At 41.2% G+C, this 23,014-nt stretch overlaps 2 protein-coding genes across 2 annotated transcripts in view; one reads left to right on the forward strand and one right to left on the reverse strand.

Moving 5' to 3' along the window:
• Positions 1–1,845, forward strand: part of brsk2a (BR serine/threonine kinase 2a) — a 159,586-nt gene extending 157,741 nt beyond the window's left edge. Inside the window, exon 19 of the mRNA XM_053318772.1 lies at positions 1,625–1,845. Within this exon, the coding sequence (XP_053174747.1) occupies positions 1,625–1,845 (221 nt within the window). The remainder of the gene's footprint in view (positions 1–1,624) is intronic.
• Positions 1,846–4,917: 3,072 nt separating this feature from the next.
• The window catches only part of abtb2b (ankyrin repeat and BTB (POZ) domain containing 2b), a 44,337-nt gene continuing 26,240 nt past the window's right edge, over positions 4,918–23,014 (reverse strand). The window contains exons 2-17 of the mRNA XM_053318605.1: positions 20,737–20,886; positions 17,015–17,225; positions 11,354–11,506; positions 10,892–11,057; positions 10,673–10,762; positions 10,374–10,475; positions 9,997–10,093; positions 9,021–9,156; positions 8,271–8,548; positions 7,992–8,170; positions 7,770–7,875; positions 7,311–7,413; positions 7,113–7,200; positions 6,892–6,960; positions 6,333–6,446; positions 4,918–6,073 (exon numbers count right to left, since the gene is read on the reverse strand). Of these exons, the coding sequence (XP_053174580.1) occupies positions 5,840–6,073; positions 6,333–6,446; positions 6,892–6,960; positions 7,113–7,200; positions 7,311–7,413; positions 7,770–7,875; positions 7,992–8,170; positions 8,271–8,548; positions 9,021–9,156; positions 9,997–10,093; positions 10,374–10,475; positions 10,673–10,762; positions 10,892–11,057; positions 11,354–11,506; positions 17,015–17,225; positions 20,737–20,886 (2,276 nt within the window). The 3' untranslated portion in view covers positions 4,918–5,839. The remainder of the gene's footprint in view (positions 6,074–6,332; positions 6,447–6,891; positions 6,961–7,112; positions 7,201–7,310; positions 7,414–7,769; positions 7,876–7,991; positions 8,171–8,270; positions 8,549–9,020; positions 9,157–9,996; positions 10,094–10,373; positions 10,476–10,672; positions 10,763–10,891; positions 11,058–11,353; positions 11,507–17,014; positions 17,226–20,736; positions 20,887–23,014) is intronic.

A 23,014-nucleotide genomic window follows, 5' to 3' on the forward strand; every position in this document is an offset into this window, starting at 1 on the left:
ATTCATGCATAGATGAAATTTGCCCTAATCTCTAGACTACTGAAGGCAGCCCTCACTCCTCACACTGGCAGTACATACATATTGTCAGGCCCAAGTTTTGGAATTGAGGCTTTTGAAGGCAAACCAGCCATAAAAGAAATTCTTTCCAACAGCCTTTTAATTGCCAATCCAAAGACACTCTCCATTGTGTGTGTGTGTGTGTGTGTGTGTGTGTGTGTGTGTGTGTGTGTGTGTGTGTGTGTGTGTGTGTGTGTGTGTCTGTGTGTGTGTGTGTGTGTGTGTGTGTGTGTGTGTGTGTTTTGTCGTGTGCAACACCCCTGCCTGTTTTTAGTGATGTTGTCACCATTCATTTGGCAGCCCACAGGACTCTCTTGTACAAATGGCTCTTCCATCTAGAATTCAGAAACTGTGCTGTGTGTGACTGATAGTTCCCAGAGATTTGCTGTGTACAACCATTAAGAAAAAAGAACATTGACTCTTTATTTGCTCCATTTCTCATGTTTGGTGTTCTCACTACTCTGCCTACCTGCAGTGGGGCCATTAAGACCCTGCAGAAAAAAGTCAGTGTGTTTAGCCGGTGGTCATTGGCATTCATACTGTTAGACATGTGCACACACAAACACACACACACACACACACACACACACACACACACGCACACACATTGTTTGCTTATAGCAATTAAGGAGAAATACACTTTTATTGTTTAGCATATACAGCCATATTAGGCAGTATACAGCATTACGTTGTGATAGTATTTATGGCTTAAATTTAACTCAACACAGTTTTGATGCTATTGTAGTGAAATCACCTAGGTTGGACTTAATTCACCTCAAAGAGTAGTGTGAAACTGAACTCCAGTGAAGAAATATCTTGATCAAAGGTTGTCTCTTTAGGCATACTTAGGTCCAAACATTACAGTGTTATATTTGCTTCACTTGGTGCATTAGCCATGGGACAGACAGCCTCCATCAGCAGAGCTTTTGCCAAGGTTCACGCTGTGCTTTTATGGCATCTGCAGAAAACCTCCTCAACAGTTGGTTTGGCAAAGAGAGTGGAGACACTGAGCCTTTATTATCCTCCAAGGGCAACTTTGTCTTGGAACTCAAAACCTTCTCATTGTCCTCCTTCCATCATCTGCCCTGCTTCTGGCTGGCCAGTCTTGCTCGGGCACCACCTCGTACAGACGACACATCACATTTACTCCTTTTGCAGCACAGTTAATGCGTTACAGAAATTTACTGTATCACCTCATAAAAGGAATTATCTTTTTATTGTCCGCTGCTGTCGTTTGCTACCAAGCTTCTAACCATCCAAAATGAGCCTACACTAACACTACGTGTTGTTATTTACGGTTATAGATTGAATGACTACTTGTTTGTTTTCATTGGCTGTGCTGTGATATATGCATGGGTGCTTACATATGACTTAATCCTGACATGGCTGCTCCAGCAGTTTTCATCCTCGCAGTGTCTGTCAGTCCTCCTCCTCCTCGCCTCTGCTTGCTCTGTCTTGCCTGTATCTGCGTCTCTATCCTGTGAACCCCATTGTTCATTAGATTGTTTGTTCTCTTTCTTCTCTTTCCCCCTTTTTTGTCCTCTTTTCTTCCCGTCTGTGTACCTAGGCAGCCCATTGAGTAACTTCTTTGACGTAATTAAACAACTTTTTTCAGACGAGAAGAACGGACAGGTGCCCTACCCCTCTGGCACGCCCTCCAAGCACTGCCCCTCGCCCATGCACGTCCGGAGGCACGAGCCAGAAAGTAATGACACCAAATGCCCCACTGCGGGTCACGACAGAGCCAAGTTGTCGGTGGCATCTTTGGGTACACAAGAGGAGTCTTAGACTGAGACACTCTGTATTTGAGCCAGTGCTAAAAATCCATCCCAGTATCACAATAAGCCAGTGGCACAGAAAGAATACTCTATTTGTACAAAGCTAGATGTACATATTCATTTATGGACATTTTTTGTATAAAATGACTTTATATAGATAGAAATATATTGAGAGAATCTATGTGATATTTTACAAACAGCATACTGCACCTACAAGACAAACACACTCTCCTTTCCTCCCACTCCACTTTTCATTACCCCTCAGTGTCCACCATCACCATCCACCCCTCTACCCCAACCATCGAATAGCCTGTGGCCCTTGCTCTGTTTTTTGCTCCCTTGCTGCTAAACTGTGTGATGACCTGACTTGTTTCTGATACCAGGAATTATCCAGAAAACCTATTAAGTCCCTCCTCCTGCTCCCTGCTCCATTCGCCCTCCCTCGAACCACCCCGCCACCCCCCACCTGAGCGTGCTGAGAGAGAAGGACATTTGTTGACGGAGGACTGCTTTTAGAGGTGCGCTGAGGGGTGGGGGAGTTACCATGGAAACAGACCCTTCTTGCAGACTTCTACCTTCATCTCCCTCTTCGCCCCTTCTCCACCTCTGGCAGCCATCAGTAGAAGTAGATGAAAATACCTTTAGTGTTCCCCATGTTAGACACACAAAAATATACACATGTGCACAAGTCATCCACACACATCCCAATGAAACAAGAATGCACACACGCACACCCTCCCAACTTCCCAACCTCCCAACCTTCCAACCTGCCCCCTTTCCTCTCTCTGAGCTCAAGGAGCTTTCATGAATTGGAAAATAAGCATTTTTGCAAAAAGACACTACATACACAAAACATATACATGCATACATGCACAGGTTCAGTATGCACAGAAAACTCTGGGATGTACTAACAAGAACATGAACAACAACAAAAAGAGGACATGCAGATACAGTGACTGATTCAGAGGAGGAGAGAAGGGGGAGGAGTTTTGTGGAAAGCCCAAACAGCCGACGCGGATGCTTGCTGGATTGTATTGTTTGCTTTTTAATATACTTTCTTTGAGAAGAACTGGGTTTAAAATACTAACTGACTTTATTAGACTTAATACTATTGCTGCAAATGGACTGGAATTGTGATTTCAGAGAGGAGTGGGGTGTGAGCAGAACAGGGCAGGGGGGCAATGAGGGAGATGATATGATAGCAATGGGTTGGGGGGAGGGACGTGGGTGGGTATGTGGGTATTTAAAATGAATGATCTATTCTGTTGTACAGACTGATATCATTTCTTATGTAAAAAAAATGAAATGTCTAGTTGTGACACTATGTTTAGATACCATAGGGACAGGTTGGTAAACCTGCACCTGCCACATACTGTTCTTTTAAATTCCTCTGTGGATTTTTGTTACATGATCATTTATGTCTTTGTTTGATTGACCTAATAATGATCCAAACATTCCTGTTTCCTGTTATCTGCAGCACTTTGTCTTTGGTTTTCCATCTATACCTCTCTCTTAGTCTTACTTACCAGCAGTAGGAGTAGAGGAACAAAAAAATAATAATGACGTGATAAATGCAATTGTGGATATTTTTGTATTTTTGTCCTTATTTATTAATGTTTGTTCATCTCACAGTTTCATTTCCTAATTTATTATAACTTGGCTATTTATATGAACAAAGCTGTTAGGTCAGTTGAATGTTATTTATTACCCTCTTGTGTGTTTGTAAATGGGGCAACATTTGAAGAAAAAATGAACTTTTTTTCTTTTGTTTTGATCTGACTTTAACAGAATTATGTGAACATTGACAAGTCACAAATTCTCTTTTCCCTGACCTCGCTGATGAGGGAAAGAGAACTTGTGGGAACTCTTGGAAAAAATGATTTACCAGTAATTTAAGAATGTAGACTTAGCCTCTTTTTGGAGAGGAAATATGCTCTTCTATTGATATTTGTCAGTTTCATATTATTGTGCGCGTAGGCCAGGCCTGAGGAGAAGGACACCACAGATCCCAATCTACTTCTTCTCGTTGTAAATAGACAGACAAACCGTGGGGGTTGATTGTCTTCTCAACCATGCTGAGGATTCCTGCTCTATGCTTTTAGCTTGTATTGCTGTGTGCATGTCAAACATGAGCTTTTCTTTGCATGGCTTTAGTGTTAATGTTCCATGCCAAACTCACTCCTTTTCTCAGCCTTCATCAATTCTCTCTCCATAAAACTACCTTTTAATGTTTAAATTCCCCCTCTGTCCCTAACTTTTCACCCTCTCTACTTTTATTTCTGGCCTTCTTTTTTTATTGTCCCCTTGCTTCTGCTGATCTTTTCCCTTCCTCCTCCTCTTATCTTGTGCACAAAGTTTTTGAACGATGCTTCCTTTACTCTGTACCTCTCTCTGGAAGGCTCGGAGGTCTGGGCTGTCTCTACCTGTAGGTAGAAGAGGCACAGGGAGGGGATATCAGTACTACAAACACAAAGCAATACCCTATTGTTCATCCTCCTTTCTGTTTTCTACAATGGGAAGCTAGCAGCACTAAGGACATCTGATGATTCTGAGGCCCAGAGCGGTCTTTTTGACAGAGCAGGAACAAAACTGACTGATGTAATCCCCATATAACATAACTGTGAGCATCTTCAGTGCTGAAACAAATAAACTCATTCAGTTATGGTGTGTTTGTTTTTGTTCTCTGTTCCTGTACACGTAATGGTAAGTGCCAACCCAAAGTAAATACTCATGTGTTTTATCATGCATAACAGCCTTATGGTTTGGGATTTGTAAATACTTGAAGAATAATACGTGCAAATATTTATCAAGTTTAATTATAATCTTGCCTACCATTATTTTACTTTTCCTCATTTTAATTTTACATATTTCTTTATTAGATGTAATGGCTGTCATGGTTGTAGGTTTGCACATTTGCAAGTGTGATTTGTCTTCCAGCATTTCAGGTAAGTCCATACAAACCCACATACACCGATGGTAGTTAAATAGTTTGGACAACTAAAAAAAGGAAAGGACTTGTTTACCAGGTTTGTATATTTATTAAAATATTCAGCAATAAAACAGACTTTTAGTCAGAATCCCATGTTGAATTCTGCTGTTGTACCTGTGTAGAAGCATTCAACCTCAGCATACATGAGCTTAATTAACTGTTATTTGTGTAACAGCAGCTACCTGTACACAGAAGCAAATTTAAAACAATAATATTAATAATTTGCTTGGATTAAAAACAAAATAAAAAGGGAACACCCTATTAAATACTCTCACATCTTTTTCTTCTCATTAAATAGAAAATGTCCATCCCACTCTTCAGTAAGTGTTTCTCTGCTCATACTTTTAAAAAAATAGAAAATAAAAACATACAGTTACATAAAAGGTACGTTGGAGGCACTGAGTCTACCTCCTTCTTCCCACTCTACATCATTAGTTGGAATGGAACAAAGCCAAAAGTCCAGCATGGCCACCTCATGTGATTTGAACAGATGCTTCAGTCTATTGTCACTTTACATAATAGCTTCAGTTAGAACCCAGGAGGGTGCCATTGATCCCAATCTTCCCAGGCAATTGTTTATTTTTGCCAGTTTTGTCCATTAGAGGGCAGCAGTGTTTAACAATTCAGAGCTCCCACCTGTTGCATCCATCTGTTGCTTCTCCACTTAAGCTTCCCGAGCCTTGGAGAAAAAGCATCACATTGTCCAATTTTCTTCTTCATAGACATGGTGTACACTGCAGTAATGTCAGGATTGAGTGCTTCCAAAAAATGGAACACTTAATTGTTCACAGAGTAAACTAACTGCTGGCAAACAACTCACTGATCTGTGTCCCAGTGTCAAAGCACTGCAGAAGTTGCTAGTAACCAAAGGATAGGATCAGATTTTACTAAGAAGACATCTGTTCTCCAACTTCTAAATATCTGATCCTGTATCAGTGATAACATGAAACTTCTGCTCAAACTGTCACATTCCACTTATTTCTGTCCTCTCTCCTCAGCATCTGTCCTGTTGTCCTCAAACTCGAGAGGATACGTAAAGAGAGCGTAGTCGTTGAGCCAGGGTGGCCTCTAGCTCCACCAGAGGTGAGTCTCCCCGGCTGTGGACCAGCGTAGAAGTGGAGCTATTCCCTTGTCGGACCCCAGGGGGTCCCAAAAGCAGGCTCCTGAAACCCTCTCTCTCCAGCAGAGCAGGCATCTGCTGCAGGAAGTAGCCTTCACAGAATGAGCTCAGCTCCACCGAACCATGGACCTGGGATAAGAGGACAATATATGGTCATATATGTTTGCCTCATTAAAAGTACAGATGTAAAGTGTCAGTGTCAAGACAACTGCTTTTCAATGTAGAATGCAGGCCACCTCATCATGTAAGATATTTTGTGCATTCACCTCTTTTGAGTTACCATAGTTACACTGACATATAGAGCACAGCTCTGCTATAAAATAAAGCTATATTTATGTTTCTGGTGTACATAATTTTACCATTTGAACTAGGCCTCTCAGTGTGTTACCTTAGCTGTCTTGAAGATGCTAACTGCATTATCCAGGTTGATGTGCTGAGAACAGATGAGTTCACAGTGTCTTTGTAACGCCCCCAGCTGGAACAGACTAGCTGCTGACAACAACTGCAGGAGAAAACACAGGCAAAAGTTAACACTAGAGAAACATTGTGTTATATTTTATAAAATATATATATATATATATAATATATTTTATTTGTTAAAATAATCTTTGCTGACTAGCTCAACTGTTAAGAAAAGGGACACATTGACACTGATAGAGAAGTCCCTGGCTTAGCCACATCACCTAAACCCCAATTCTTCACACTTTAATCCAATTTATTTTTTTTCAATCAGCAAGTAGTATTGCTAGGTGGAAGGCTGGGCAGGGAGTTGCCCATGCTTAATCTCAATTCAAAACATGCTTATCTGCTAATTTGAATGGTGTAATAGTATTACTGAAGCATGTAACAGAGTTGAGATGTGATAATGTGAACATGCACAGCTAATATCCCCTGGAATTTCTACGGTGTAAAAGATTACACACAACTACTTGTTCAGTAATTCTCACCTCCAGTAAGTCAGACACATTAGTTTTCAGTGACTCCGTCCCTCCACAGTACAGGTATGACATCATCATCTGCAGAGAGGTCATATGGTCAGTACAGAAGAAGTGTGGGTTTTGTCATACACAACAGATCTGTCTCCAGTTTTTTTCCCCATCAATCTCACTATTACTCTAAAATAGCGATTGTATTAGTATTTTTTTTTAAATCAGGAAATATTAGTTACCTGAAAAATGTTGTACTTGACATCACTGATCTCAATCTTCTTGTGGGGGCTTCCATCTGATCCAGAGGATGCCAGCAAAGACTTGAATCTACAGGAAAACAATTTTTGTTAAAACCCATATAAGATTTTTAAAATTTTATTACAACTATATGTAAGTAGGTTAAAATATGTTTTCTGTCTAGTGTGAGCATGTGTCACCTGTCAGAAGCTGTTATCAGCAGGACTCTGTGGCCGTAGAACGGTTTCCCTTCCACCACAAATGTCACATCTGACATCTCCTGGTTATTTAGAAAGTGTGGGTCTGGAAAACACATCAACACCTCCTTACAACTCTTTATTAAATTTATTATTTACAACAGATTCCCTGTAACAAGCAAGTCTATCTGGACACCAGGCCTCTATTAGATGACATATTGATGAGTCAGAAAGACAGAAAAATGATTAATCATTTGAGCCATTTGTCAAGCAAGAATGCAAAACACTTCAGCCCCAGCTTCTCAAGTGTAAGAATTTGCCTCCGATATTTGTCCTATGTGATTGTAGAATAATCAAGGCCATTTTCACCCAATTTGATGACATCAGTAATTCTAATGGGCATTTTTCAGTATGAATCATGAAAATAATTGTATATACACAGAGAAATAATAGAATCCTTACCCAACTGTGCTGAGAGAGTTGCCCTCATCTCAGGGACAACTGGAAGTGGTGCTGGGCCAAAGCAGTGACTAAAAATATTCCCCAGCTGCTGTACAATGGCATCATTCTAGGAGAAAGTGAAAGGGGAGGAGGGCATTAAATCACAATAAAGCTATTTCCTCGCTTTTATGTTTTATGCTGAAAATATGAAGAGACAAATGAAAGATGGAGCTAGATGTATACCTTGGTGGTACGCAAGATATTGAACATAAGGGGCAGGCCTATGGTGACCAACTCCTCGCAGTAGTCCTCTTCTCTGATTGTGGTGAACTCTCTGAGGAGGGAGAGGGTAACTCCTGCCCTGGACTGCTGCTGGGCACAACGCAGAGATTCAAGCCACACATGCAGTTTCCAAGGTACACCTGGATAGAAAGAAGGATTTATACTTTAGTTAGGACTATAAACAGAAAACAGAAAAAGAAACATTGGGTAGAAGAAAACAGTAAAAAGTCTGATAGGTACCCATAGCTCGCAGCTCCATGGTGACATCCAGGTAACCATGTTCAGCACTGTAATAACTGGCCTCTTGCAGGGCCTTCATCCTGGCCTTGCAGAGTCTGGGTATTCCCCCTTCAGGCACGGCCCCAGGGCCAGAAGAAGGGTTAGAGAGTGGGGAGAGAGGGAGGAAAGGGCAGATCCCGGCCTCCTCACCCTCCACCCCCTCAGCTAAGATCTCCTCCAGAGACAGGACATCCTCTTTGACTTGCTGAGGCTGAGTCAGGAGCTTTCTCAGCACGTTCCTGACAAGATAAATGGGAGGAAGAGGTCATGGAAGGAAGCAGAGAAAGAATGAAAGAAAGCATGAAAACACTTCTATATGCTCAAATTGCAGTACATCCATTCTTTTTTGTGACCCTGTACGCTCCTCTCTGATTACATAATCTGTCACCCTCACTGTGGAATGTGAAGTGTTGAGTCTATATTGTGTTCACACAAACACAGAGTGAACAGGTGGAGAGGTTTAGGCTACAAGTTGGTGTTAAGAGATAAATGGACTCTGTATGGAAAGAGGTCTTCTCTTTCACGGCATGATAAAGGGGACGAATGTCTCCTCAAAACTCAAATGTAGATTTAGGTCAACTATGATAAAGTGCAGACGTTATCTCTGTATTACTCTCCTCTCTGTAGCTAGCAGGCAGTTTTTCAGTGTGCTCCAGCAGCATCTGTTGTACTATTTTTAGTGCTTTCTAGGTCACAGTGAAGGACACATACCTGTGTCCATGTGCAGCAGCATGACTGAAGCAGTTCATGTCTTCATATAAGGATGATGTGAGGGCATTTCCATCATGGGTCTTTGATAATGGATCAGCACCTCGTGCCAGGAGCAGACTCACCATCTCATAGTTGCCTGGGAAACACATTAATAGTCAATTACACACAATTACAGCTCTTAAACAGTCTTATATCTGTTATGTTAAATTTTACCTGTATAAAATAATTTAACCGTATCCACAGCCATGTTTGTTAATGATCCTTTCTTGTGTTTTTATCACTCTACAACTGTTAACATTTTATCACTTCATTTTCAATGCTTTCAGTGTTTTTAGTGCTTATTTTGTAATTCACTGCATTATACTCAGGATGTCTTCTTTCTGCTTTATTACACTTACTGCTGCAATGATCGAATCTGACCACAGGGACCAATTAAGTTTTATCATGCTTGATTTTACACTTTCAAACAAGCAAATGCATTCATAGTAGACACTATTTTTACACTGTCATTGCTGCTATGTAGAGCATTTGTCTCTTTTACTACAGCTATGTGTGGATTTCAAATGATCCCTCAGAGGAATGCTGCCCAAGGGTTCTAAACAACCACAGGCAGCACTCCTCTCCTCTCACTATGTCTTCATTCACCCTCTAATTTCTTCATTCCTCCATCTAGTTTTATATTTACAACCCAATCCTGCACTGTGAAAAGACAGCTCACTAATGTAAGTGTGACTCATAATGTGACAATTATGATTAGGTGTTTTACTGAAAGTTACAACAGTAGCTCTTGTTCATTCACCTCTCATCTTGCCTGACCCTCCTACAGACTCCGCCTGCATCATTTAAAAGTAGTAATTTAGCTGTGATAAATCAGATCAGAACATAGATCTACTCTAAGTCAGATAGTTCTCTTGCATCAGCTGTGCCTTTTTTTGTTTGGTTTTTTTTTTACTTGTATGTGCATGTGTTTGCCCACCTGCTGCTGAAGCCAGCTGCAATGGGGTGTCTGCCGTGCTCTCCTGACCATTGCGGACTGCAGCCCCCTCCACATTGGCCCCTGCATCCAACAGGAGCTGGAGAGACACACCACATCTGTTATATTCAGCAATGTTTGACATCCTGTGACTCATTTATGGCCTGACCTCTGACCTCACATTTGTCAATCCACTTTAGAAAGACTTTGAATTATATCAACAGTTAACTTGGGAATATGTACAACAGCCTGCATTCAGTGTGGATATGCAGCATGACATTTGTCCTGAAAGAAAACTTACAACATGCATACGGCATATCCATGGAAGGCTTTCTACACTAGCTACATCTAGTGACTACTGCATGTCTGTGTAGGCGTACCTGTACCACGGAGATGTGCCCATGCAGCACAGCAAAGGTGAGGGCTGCCCAGTGTCGACTATCAGGATGCACAGAGGGGTGCTTTGGGGAGCATGGCGGAACCTGACAGCACAGAACAAATCATTGTTTTTCAATGAGATCACACTCTCAATAAAACACTAAAAAAATAACTCAGTCCAGCATCTGTGAATTCAAATGGTTCAAATGTGATGTACATTATCAACTATAGGTAGATGTAGAGGTATGCATTATGTGCATCATTTCAATCTGTTCATCTGCTTTAACTGTTTAACATTTACCGCCACGTCAAGGTTTGCCCCGGCATCAATCAACATCTGGACAAGGGCCTCATCTCCAGCTGCACAGGCATACATCAGAGGTGTCATTCCCTGAAAGATGAAAAGAGAGGAGTGGAATCAACAGATGAAAGAGGAGAACCAAATACATGAAGTGGTGCTTGAAAATGATGTTTGTTCTCATGCAGATTGCATATACACAAACAGTCCGATCTTCCGTACCTGGTCATCCATGCTGTTTACCCCGTCTGGCCCCAGCAGATCAATGGCTTGGCCAATGAGATCTGTGCGTCCGCAGTTGAGCATCCGGAAACCCAAGTCAAGGTGGAATTTGTCTGTTGCAGCTTTGGAGTCCAGACGTTTGAAGGAGCTAAAGCAACACTCAGGCCTAATTCAGACAAACAGAGAGACAGAGAGACTAAATAACCAAGTCACTATCAGTTTTTGAGAGTTCTCTTGCTACTGGCTGTTTACTCAGTCCAGTCTGTTGGTCTAAACACACACTTTTCTTTGCCACTAAGAAAACTGCAAGAGTTTGTTTCAAACATGTCATTCTTTGTGGCTCACTTCATGAAGTGAGTCACATTATAGTCACTGAACAGTCATTGCTCTACTAATGCCTTTACTAGGGCTCATATCACTGTTTGTAATTTTATGGGGCCAGGACAGTGTGTTCTCATTTACTTCAACTGTCTTGGTTCACAGTCCAGTCCTGGGAGGAGAAGCCTGGCAGTCTGTCTGACATCATCACTGTCCACCAATAGGCTCTTGCGATGCTCAGCGTGAACTATGGCCACTCTCATCCACTCCATCAGAGGCGGCAGCAACAGGAAAGGCCTGTGAAGAGAAAAGATAATGAATTCCACTTCAGTCGAATTATGTGCTTAGGACAATTTGTATGAATACTGAAAATCTGTAATACTTCAGCTAGGTAACAAACATTTGCATCCAGCTGTTATGTAAGAAATTTGAACCAGTGAGATCACATAAGCTCTCTCGAATAAACTATCAGGCTCTGTGTAGGAGACTTCTCTCACTGTGGCGTAGCAGATTTGTTCAACACTTATGATTCACTTATTATTATGATGTTGAAATCGACCTCATAAACTGTCTTCAACCAGATGATGACTTATGCGTGTCTGGCAGTACTTCCCCTGACCCTGGCCAGTGCACAGTGAGTCACCTTGAAACACACTCCCACATAAACAACTACAGAGAGCACTTCATCTCTACTAATAACACACTTTCCAGCTTTTAAATATCACCTGCAGTTAGAATTCTCGTTTTAAGTAACCACACATTTATAACAGATACATTTATGACTCAGTATTTGTGTATATGTTGCCAGGTCATGACATTAAACTTTATTTGCTAGTGACTGTAAGAACTGTGACTTAATGTAAGCTGTGCTTTCTATGAAAAAACACTACAGTGGCTTCTGAATAATCAGCCTATTTTTAAACCAGCAGTAGCAGAATCAACTATCTATAGCGAGGGAGCTAAACAAAGGTGCAGTGCACTGACATTGTTATCAATGGTTTCCAATATCTTCAGTAAAAAAGCAAGACAAAGAAAAGAGAATCAACTGAAACTAAAAAGGAGATAAAAATAGGAGTGACAGACAAATTGACCTGAACCTGAGGGGACAATAGAAAATGTCATTAATCGTGGAGACACATGAGAGCAAACATCAGCAGAGGAATAAAAGAGCAGAAAACAAGTGTACTGTGGTATTTGTGAATGTGGCATTCTAAAAGTCATTTAGTGACAGTTCTCTTTACCTCTCTCCACTCTGTGTTGTTCTTTTCTTACTTCATTGTCCTCCCCTCACACTTATTCTTCTAAATCCCCGGTGATACAGTTATCTGTAATGCCACATCTAGTGGGTTATCTAGTATCAATCCCTTGTTTATATGCCTTTCTCTCGCCATATGTGCATAGAATGTGCCTGTGAACAATGACACATTATGGGGAGTGTTATTGTTGTTTGCTTTTGATCCTGACGAGTTTCAGTTGGAGCATGCTAATGATTGTTTCAACACTGTGTCTGTGTTATCGTGAGTTACTAAGCCGCCTTTCTCCTACTGTGATGTTATTCTTAGCAGTGGCTTCACCTTTGTTCTGAGGAGATGCAACTGCTCCAGTGCATATCATGAATACAGATGGAGCTGAAAGCATGAGCAGTATACACCACATTTAACTGTAGTGAGCATGCTATAGGGGTCCCTGCTACTGCTAATGAGCATCGGGACCCCTGTAGTGCCATTTACTCTCCTCGCTGTGTTTACCTCAAGCAGCGAGTTTCCTATAGACCAGCTCCCTCTGTACAACAACACTCTCATTTATTATGTCTTTGTTGATATAATGTATAATGTAAAGCACCTTTTATTTGAAGGTTTCAGAAAATAAATGTCAAAAATGTTTTTTTAACTAGACAGTATAAAAAAGTAAAAGGAAGAAAGCTGTTGAATCTAATTGCTGTGAGTAAAGCAAAAAATAAAACATTTCTCTAATATTTGGTTACTGAGACTATTCTTTATTGGCCTTAGATAGCTTCAAATTACTACATTTCAGAATGTTTCCTGAGAATTTATAAACTATGCCCTGCTGTTCTCTGATTGTATTTTATCCTCTATTCTCTCAGATGTTGCTTCAACACTTTATCAGTCAGTGATCAGTCTGGAGGAGGGACCCTGCTGTCACCCATGCGTGACAGTTAACAAGCAGACAAGGGGCTGATGGGCTAGAGGAGGAGTAAGGGGAGGGGGTTGTTAAATGGGGTTGAAAGGTGCATATAAGGAGGGTGCTGGGTACACGGCTGGGAGGCAGGTGTGGTATGCCAAAAACGAAGAAGGGGGTTGGGTGGCAGCTTTTGGCAGTTTGGGGGTAGTGTCAGGGGTGTAGAGTGATAAGAAAGCGGTGTTTCTGAGGAGAGGAGGAGCAGGAGGCTTGGGAATCAATGTTATGCCCTTCTTAATGAGCTCCACTCAACACAAATTGGGCTGTGTGTGTCTGTGCATTTGTGCATGTATCTGTGTCTGTCTTCCAGAATGCCCCCAGGCATCCGCCCTGATGCTTTACTGCATGCTTGCCTCCAGGCATGCACGCTGCACTGGCACTAATCCAGAACTAATACAGCTCCAATCGACTGTATCCAGCTTTTAACACTTAACGCTCATTGATCCATCAGAAAGATTTCCTCCATCCTTCAACCTTGTCAATCAGCAATTCACACCCGGGGTTTAGCATGTAAAAAAATCATTAAAATTCCAATTTCTGCATAATAACCGAAGTATTGTTTTTCCTTTCATGGCCTGAAATACGCTCAGCGGTGGTGTTATACCCATTAATATTTTATGTTATTTTAAGTATATGTGTGTGTGCAATTGTGAATCTTCACAAATCAAGTGAGGCCATGTGTGTTTACACACCTTTGCCAGTGGCCCACAACTACAAACAGATGGAGCATGTCTGTACCATCACCCATGCTGTTCAGGCCCTTATCCCACAATTCATTTTTCTCCTCCTCCTTCTATCTGGACTGCCTCCCCTATACATGTCCCATCTGACCCCTGTGTCTGGGTTATGCCCTTCAGCCTGAAACACAAACTTCAGCTTTGTCAGAGAGTCAGTGAAACATCAAAGCCAGGGTGCCTGTTAACACTGAAACTAGATAGCACTTCTGGCTAGCCTACTGACCCAACATGTTAAGGCTACACACTGAGAACAGCAGGATGTAGACACACACACACGGACAAACTCTCCCACACATGTGTACACACAGACACACATGAACATATAAATGATAGCTCTGATTCATGGCACCTTTCTCAAAAACACCTGGCTGATCATAAAATGACAGCACGTTCAAATCGTGGTCAGGTGTGCTGGGACTCTAACTTGTCTAACATGAAAAGCACAAGGTTTTCTCCACAGGACCATACACCACACACCAGCCCCATATGTCCTGTGTTTCCTTTATCTGATGTTATTGACTTCACATGGAACAAACTTCAATTAGGTCTTAAAGCAGACCCCAACATGGGCTGCAACGGGTCAAGGTTAACCACTGATCTAGAGTCAGATTACCCTCATAAAGGCTCCACAAGGGTGGGTGTAACCATATCTGATGTATCTGAGGTTAGAAGTAAGCTCCATCAGCTACTTCTTATCACTATAACACATCTATCCACTAGTGCTCCTTTCCATCTCCTACAGGAAACAGGGGGACTGGGGTGGTCTGTTCAGAGCAGTGCTTCTTTAGATTGAGAGTGATTTTCACTATTAAAATTTCTGGTTAATAACTTTCATTACTGTGAAAGCAAAAGTATTTAGTCACACAGAAATTTGTACCTCCAAACTGACCACAGTCCAATACCCCAATACAACATCATCACTCTCAGCTACAACTAAGCAGTAGGTTTAAAGGATCATAACAAAAAAAGGGCGTCTCTCATATTCTAGAGGATTCTGCAATAAGGCACTCACAAAGCTCCATATTATGTTTGATGATGTGGCCCACACAGATTTGGTGGTTTTGGGTTTCCACCAAAAGATTTTTTATAAAGCTTTCAAAAGAGGGTGAGCCAGAGAGATGGAGAGGCCCATTGAAGGAGAGAAGCCTGTATCATTACAAGGCACTAGCGTTGTAATCACAACCAGGTTTGCACTGTTCTGCTCTAGCACCTGAGTGTGTCCCGTATGCTAACATTCATAGACCCTACATATAATCATACAGAAAAACATGCACCAAAAATAAAGAGACAGCAAGGTAAACTGACACATTTCTAGAAAGAACATAAAATGTTGCAGATGTAACAAAATATACGGTATAACAGGATGCTAAATCATTTCATCCTGTATGCCTAAACCAGGCTGATATACACCCAACATTAAAAACATCTGAAGAGTCTGGAAGAAAGGCTGAGATGAGAAAAAAGAGGGGTGTATATTTGCTGTTCTGTTCTCTTTGATGCTAATGAGGAGCCCACCTTTGCTCACTCACACTGTGTCTGTTCATTATTATATGAATGGGAGCCAGCTGGCTCTGCACGCACAAGTATGTGTGTGTGCACATGTATAGTGTGTTTGGATGAGAGAAGATGCTGCTTTGATTGATTTCATCACAAAAACGTTCACATAACTGATCATCTCACAGATGTCATGCCCTCATCACCTATAAATCGCAAACACAAGAAACTAGAGGATACAATTTTAAGTAAGAAAAACAAACATTAAGCTCAGTTAACATTGCAAACTGAACACACACTTCATGTGGAGCTGCATCCCATTTATATGCTTGAGTGCTACCTTTAGACTGGACTCAATACATCAATTCAAAAAGTGCAATTAACCTTTACACATACGAGAGCACTTTCCACTGACATTTTAAACAGTTACTCTGGGACACACACGCACGCATGCACACACACACACACACACACACACACACACACACGTGTCTGAGTGTGTCACACAGATGTGCAGATGTGATTCTCTTCCATTCGGTCACACACTCAAATTGTAAACAATGTTACCTTAACTGACTGCACATAATGTATCTAACATTTAATTGGACTGCTGAACATCACAACATAAGTTATGCAACTCAGTGTTTTAATCAGTTCACTTTGGAAGAAAAGAGACATTGTTCAGTTAAGAGTTAAGAAGCCACGATACTACATCAGAAGTGATTTTTGGATGGCCAAACAGCTTCAGACAAAGTCAAAAATGATAAGAATTATTCTACAAAGGAAAACCAAGGAGGATCTGAAGAGTCCACAACAGAATTACAGGCTATTAGCACCACTTAGAATTCCCTTAAACCACCAGTCTTAAGCCTAATTCACACTCTAAAGGTGCAATTCACCCTTTTATCAGATGTACATTAACACCTGGAAGCTCTTAGTTGCCTGTAATTTACCTAAAGAAAATTAACACCTATTGGAGTGTTAATTTCACCAGAGGGCAATTAGATTAGGAATGGCTGAGAAAGAAAGGTGGTCTGCAAAAGAGCAGTTCTCATGATTAGCACCTATTTGTTAATTTCTGGTGGTGGATGTTGGTGTATTTGAGTTTGTGTATTGGCATGCTGGCATTAATTACATTTCTGTCAACCTCATGAGCCAAATCAAATATTTTCTAATAAGGAATGTAATCAAGAAAATTGGACAAAGCATACAATTAAAAGAGAATCAGTAATACTAAGAAATACATTTCCTGATGGTGGCTCCACCAAGAATAGCAGAAAAAAAAACATATCATTGTCAAATTATTTCACTGTGCCTGTGATACACTTATGGACAGCATCTAAAGCACTCTTAGCCAGTCATGCATGACTCCCACCTCTCTTTGCTAAGTGCCATGCGTGGGGGATCTAAGTTGGGATTCTCCATGGACTCCATTTGTGGGCAGCGCAGGAAGTAGTAAAGGGTGTGGAGGGCATCAGGCGACCAGGACACGGGCTGCTGGGGACGGGCGTGGCGGGCTGGGCTCAGCCCTGGGCGCACTGAGCTCAGACGTTGCATGTGGTGCATTGCGCGGGACACCAAGTCACCTGGAACAAAGGAAATACCGTGTATCAGTGTTAGATGGTTTAGAAGATATCTGTTATTATAAACAAGTTAGATACGCTTGCTCAATTTATTTGTCCAGTTCTCCAACAGAATATCGTAATTTAAAAGTTCCCTAGGGAGGTATACAGTCCCTACACTAATGCCAAGTGGCACTTAAAAAAACAAAACCGTAACGAGAATTCTCAGTGCTTAGAGAAAAAACAAAACCCTGTGGGCTTCCAGTCAAACCGGATTTCCCCTTTTCCTAAACCCTCCTTCACTCATTACTCTGCCTCCATGTCTCTGGTGGTATTTGCCATTAGCAGTGCCATTATCAGTAAGCGCAGCCAGACGTCCAGTCTAAATAGTCATTCATCTTTAATCACTGAAGGAGTTAATAGACTGACCGACAGTAAAGCAGGCTCTAATGAACTGTTCAACTGTTTCTGTATTGGTGTCGTTTGATCATGGCACTCAGCCATGCCATACTTAACAAAAGCAAGTTATCTATACTTAAGTGTTGTAAAACATTGTCTAGACTACAAGCTGTGTGGAAATATGCAGCTTATTCCAGGATTCATCCTCCTACACTGTGAGCTAAACAAACAACCACATTATTGTGCATTGTCATGTGTTAACAGCATAATAGTTTTTAAACAGCACACAGGTATATACACAGGAGAAATAAGATGGTGTAACAAGTAGAGCATGTGGATAACTATTGCGTGACCATGCGTGCCAGAGCAGAAGAAGAGAAGACAAAATATCAGTCATCCCAGATAGGGGATGTGGAGGAGGGGCAGTAAGACAGCATGAGGGAGGGAGGCCAGGTTGAATTTAGGATCGTGTAACGCTCATTTAGCATAATTACCCCTGGGTTAATTTCTAACCAGATTACTGTGAGTGGAAGGCTGCAGAGAGGCCACGGCTGGGGAGTTCAGCAGTGTGTATGTGTATGCATATGTGTGTGTCTATATTAAGGGGTTTCTTCGAGGGGGGTTCGATTTGGGTAGCACTTCCAAAACAGACCCCACTTATAGCTGAAGGGCCTCCTTTGTGTTAACCACCATCAGCAATCCCTCCAGGAGGTCTCCTAGGAATTCTTGCCCAAGATGGAGAGCCTCTCCCTGGCTTTCCAGCACATATTGTGCCCTGAGGCTAAACTAAGCTCCAGGGGTCAAGAGGATATGAAATAGTTCATTCTTAGATTACAGCTTATATTGGAGTCCTTGTGGAAGCCTAGAAGTCAATAAACTGTGACCATTCTGCTTTTTGTATACATTTTGACTAAAGTGCCAAATTACAGGAAAGTTGAAAGATAAAAAATGTTTCAGTGATCAAACACACACTTTACGTAGTAATTAGAAGATGTAAATGTGAATGATCAGTTAATTTAATTTACACATGTTTTTCTAGATTTGGTGTGACCCTAGAATGCTAATTGGCTTTACAGGCTTTAGAACAAAGCTCATTTTATTTTGGATCAATCCAATCCTGATCTTTAATATTTCCCTTCAGTGAACAGCATGGTCATGTACTCACAGTTTCCCATAGCTGGTGGAAGACTACTGCAAAGCTGCAAATCAAACATTCAAATGTGTCTGAAGAGAACTTTCAGAGCCAGGTTATTGGTTAGACTATATTTCCAACAATTCAGGATATTAAGTTGAAATGTCCAGTATTCTGCCATCCATTATCCATCATGTTTATGCATGCTGTGTGTTCGTATGTCTGGCCAAGTCCAGCCTAGAGATCCAGATCCAGGACGGAGCAGCTTAGTACAGATGCTCCTGTGTCTGCCTGGTCTCCTGGGCTCAGATCACGGTGCCAAGCCCTCTCTGTTTTTGTTGTGTGTACGCGTATCGGTGAACACATGCCTGTGTGTGCATGTGTTTGTAGGCGCGAATGAGTGTAAAGCATGCCAGCCCTGCCCAGAACAGCCCAGCTCCACACCACCAGAGAGATGTGGCACAAAGAGACTACTGAGCAAGTGAGAGAAAGAGTGTGTCTGTGTTTCAGAGTGTGTGTACACTTTCTTAATGCCTCACTAACGACGGTAGTATATGAACGTGGCCTTGTGCAGGAGGAACAAATGGCAGAGTGTTAGTTCATTTGGAGACGGAAACCTATCCGCGCTCTCACCAACACTAATCTCCATCCCTCCTCCTCTCTCAGTGCCCTGACAACCTTCACTCTTCACCTCTCTACCTTTCCATAATTTCCCCTGAACCCCCCCCACCCCTGTTTTACCCACTATGTACTCTAAACTTAAACATAACCCCTTAGCTTTCCTAACTCCTTCCCTCACTACCCCCTCTCATGCAGACCTGACTCTTTTTCACTTTTTTACCGACTCTGATTCCATCAAGGCCAACTCCATCACAGTCTCCAGTTAAAATAGACTACATGTACAGCAGACAGTATGATTGAGCAAGTGTCTGTCTGTGTTTACCAATGTAAATCCATGTGTGAGACATTCATATCAAGCACTGGTGATATTTTCATTCCATATGAAAGGGAAGCTTTCCAATGTTTCAAATCTAATGGTGAGAAAAAAGCCCCAAGGAGGCTCTCACTACTTAATAGCTTTGAACATTCCGTCAATGTAAAAGGACAATTAAATATAACAACCGTTAACCCAATTCTTACAGGGGACTGAAACGTGAACTTTGGCCAAGAAGTGTTCAAAGCTGTTATAAATATCCACTAAGCACATCAGCACATCATGAGTATGCATTACTGTCTATAAATAAAGCAGGCCCCTTAATGGCATTTTAAATATATTATGTATACACAATTTAACGTTGTCAGAGGGATCATTTTAAAATGTGTTTCAAATCTTTACAGGCACCAAAGGTCCTTAAACACACCACTCTTCACTTTTAGTGGCCAAGTAACTATTAAGCGGACATGGGAATGAGGGCCAGCTTTCTTTCTTTTTTTTTTTGATAAAACATGCAGACAACCAGAAAACCAAAACATCATCCAAAGACTGAAATCAGGCTTCAAAGAGAAGAGGTACAGCTACATCCTGACTGACAGCTGACAGAATAAAGTCTGAGACTGTCCACATCTTTATTTTTGACTAAAGAAAAAAACAATCAGAAGCATTCTCTAGAGCTTCTTGTGTAAATAAACTACCCCCTGCTTATTTATAGCATAGTGGACACTAGACAGCGTTCACTTAAAAGGCTGATAAAGTCATTATATTTTCTCTATATTATTTCTGCTAGGCTCTTAACTACACCTGGCTGTCTAAAAATAAGTATTTTTGGCAGATAAAAGTTTTCCTGTCATCTAGACCACAGTGGGAATAACAAGGTGGAAGAGTTCAGTATGTGACAAGTGGTTTATCATTTCTGGGATTTTTTAAAAAGATTTTTAGCTTCACTGGTGTTCCCTAATGGTAGTTAAAAAAAGCTCTGAGGGATTGAATAAATTAAACACACAATGTGAAGATGTGTGCTAGCCTAAAGGACCACACACACTATCCTAAATTGTGTGTTCACTCACTGAGTTCAGAGATGCTGCCCACACAGGTAGCCAATAAGGACTGTTCCAGCGTCCTCAGCTCCAGCTGGGCATAGGCATCCTCTCTGCAGTCCACAGACGTCTGCTGGTTCTCTGTGTAAGGGCTGAAATGAGCCGGGAGAGACAAAACACCTATGGAGACAAAAAACAGAGAGAGAGAGAGGAATTTAGGATTAATACGAAATGATTGTGAGGATTGCAAACAAACCTCCAAAACTTCTACAAACGCTGCTTTCCATACTGCTAACAGAAGTCCAAAAACAATTGCTGCTGATATTTACATAGTGTTTTTGTAATCCTGCCAACATGTAACCCACACTGCTGAGGGCAAACAAATACACAAGGGAACGTGAGCCTTGCTCTCAACACATTCAGAAAAATAAACAGAGCACATAGTGAAATCAGGCTAATGCAAACAGAGCAAACGCACACTGAAGCAAAGAAAGGAATACCAACACAGAGATGAAAATGAGAGTTAGTGTAAGTGTCAGTGTTACTAATTCCTTTCCATATCATGAACATTACACAACACTTACTACACATACTGCCTGATGTCCACACTGCAGATACTTTGCAGAAGTTTTAAGAAGCTACAAACATATAGTTACAGTAGATATATGATAGTCAATGCAGATACAATACAATATCTATGAATAGTCAGTAAGATGAAAGGTTGCTATGGGGATCATTAATCAACTGTGTTAAAAGGCTCAGAGACCACCAGCTGCCCAGCACACTGACCCAACAACCCCTCTGACCTTTTACCCCCACTAACATACACACAGAAGAAGAAACAAACATAATCAGGTTACAGAATAAGGAGGAACTGCAATGTGTTCCACATCATTCACAAACAAATAGGAGGTGGTGAGGATGATTTTAAAAAGGAAGTGACAGGACACAGGATCCATTGGTAATACCTTGTCATACTTGTAATGAAATAAAATCTGCCACTGTAAATAAAGGTCCAGCTCAACATTTATTGCTATAAGCCAATAATGTGAAGTTGTTTTTAAAAACCCTGCAATAATAAGTTTTCATGGTAGGAGTGTGAGATAAAATCACTCATTAAAATACTATGTCTACTGTGATGGCTACGGGGTAACTAGGGTCAATTTAGGACATGTGTGGTATTTCCTCATCAGATAGATCCCCTGGAGATCCAGTTAGCCCAACCCAGCCATCTCTGACAAACTCAGTGTATGAAGTTTTGTTATTAGTCAAATTCAACTAAAATGAAGGAGCACCTATTTTTATAAAATCAGAAAATAGTCAAATTATGATGATTTATGGAACACTTCGCTCTTTTATTCGACATGACATCTGGTTGTCAGAATAATGCTAGTGAGGAGATAGCATCATTCTTACATAACCCAGAGACGTTATCCTGTTCTTTCACTGCTGTGCCCCTTGTGATTGCTGTTCTCCAACTAAAATAGATAGATGTTGGACATGAGTGCTGTTTCTGTGCTTGCTGGTACTTCTCCTCTGCCTGTTAGCTCTTAAACCTTCACTTTGGCAATTTTAACTAATAACTAATACATTGTATTAGGTCCAGATTGTGCTGTTCGCTACTGTGCTGCTAGTTGACCTGGGCGGACATGGTTAGCTGCCCAGAAGTTAACCTTTATTTTGGCTTCTGAATCTGAGGTGAGCTTTCTGCCAAGCCAGAGGAAATGAGTGGGGAATGGCTATGGATAGAAAGAAGAAATGGAAAGAGGATTGGCGCTGGTTTGTGATTTATTTACAAAGCCCGAGGAAAAAAAAAAACCTCCTCATCTCCCCTCTCTCCCAAAAGGGAAAAGATGGGCTACCATCCCTAAAATGACATTCCCATGTGCTTCCGGCAAGCTGTGTCCTCTCATTGGAATCTATGAGGGATGCTGAAAAGAAAAAAATGCTGATGTGTGCGTAAAAGAAAAAATCCCATCATCCAAACATCATCATCTGAGGTCTTTTCTTGTTTAGCAGCACATGATATAAGGATATTGAAAGGTGTATATATAATACACCATTCAATTAACACTTCCTGCCAACAAACATATTTCTGCATCATATGATTCAGCCATATCTCAGCAGGAGATGAGATTAAATTTGGTTACTGCAAATGCAATTTCCAAAGGTCAGCAACCTTTAAAACCAAATTTAAAACACTTATATTCTCTACTGGGTTTGACGGAACCCCAAACATCCTCCATAAATATCCAATTTGGCTTCATTCCTTTTATATACTTTTTATTTTATACTCAAAGTGTATGAA

The sequence above is a fragment of the Scomber japonicus genome, chromosome 5, assembly GCF_027409825.1.
Source record: "Scomber japonicus isolate fScoJap1 chromosome 5, fScoJap1.pri, whole genome shotgun sequence".
NCBI lineage: Eukaryota > Metazoa > Chordata > Actinopteri > Scombriformes > Scombridae > Scomber > Scomber japonicus.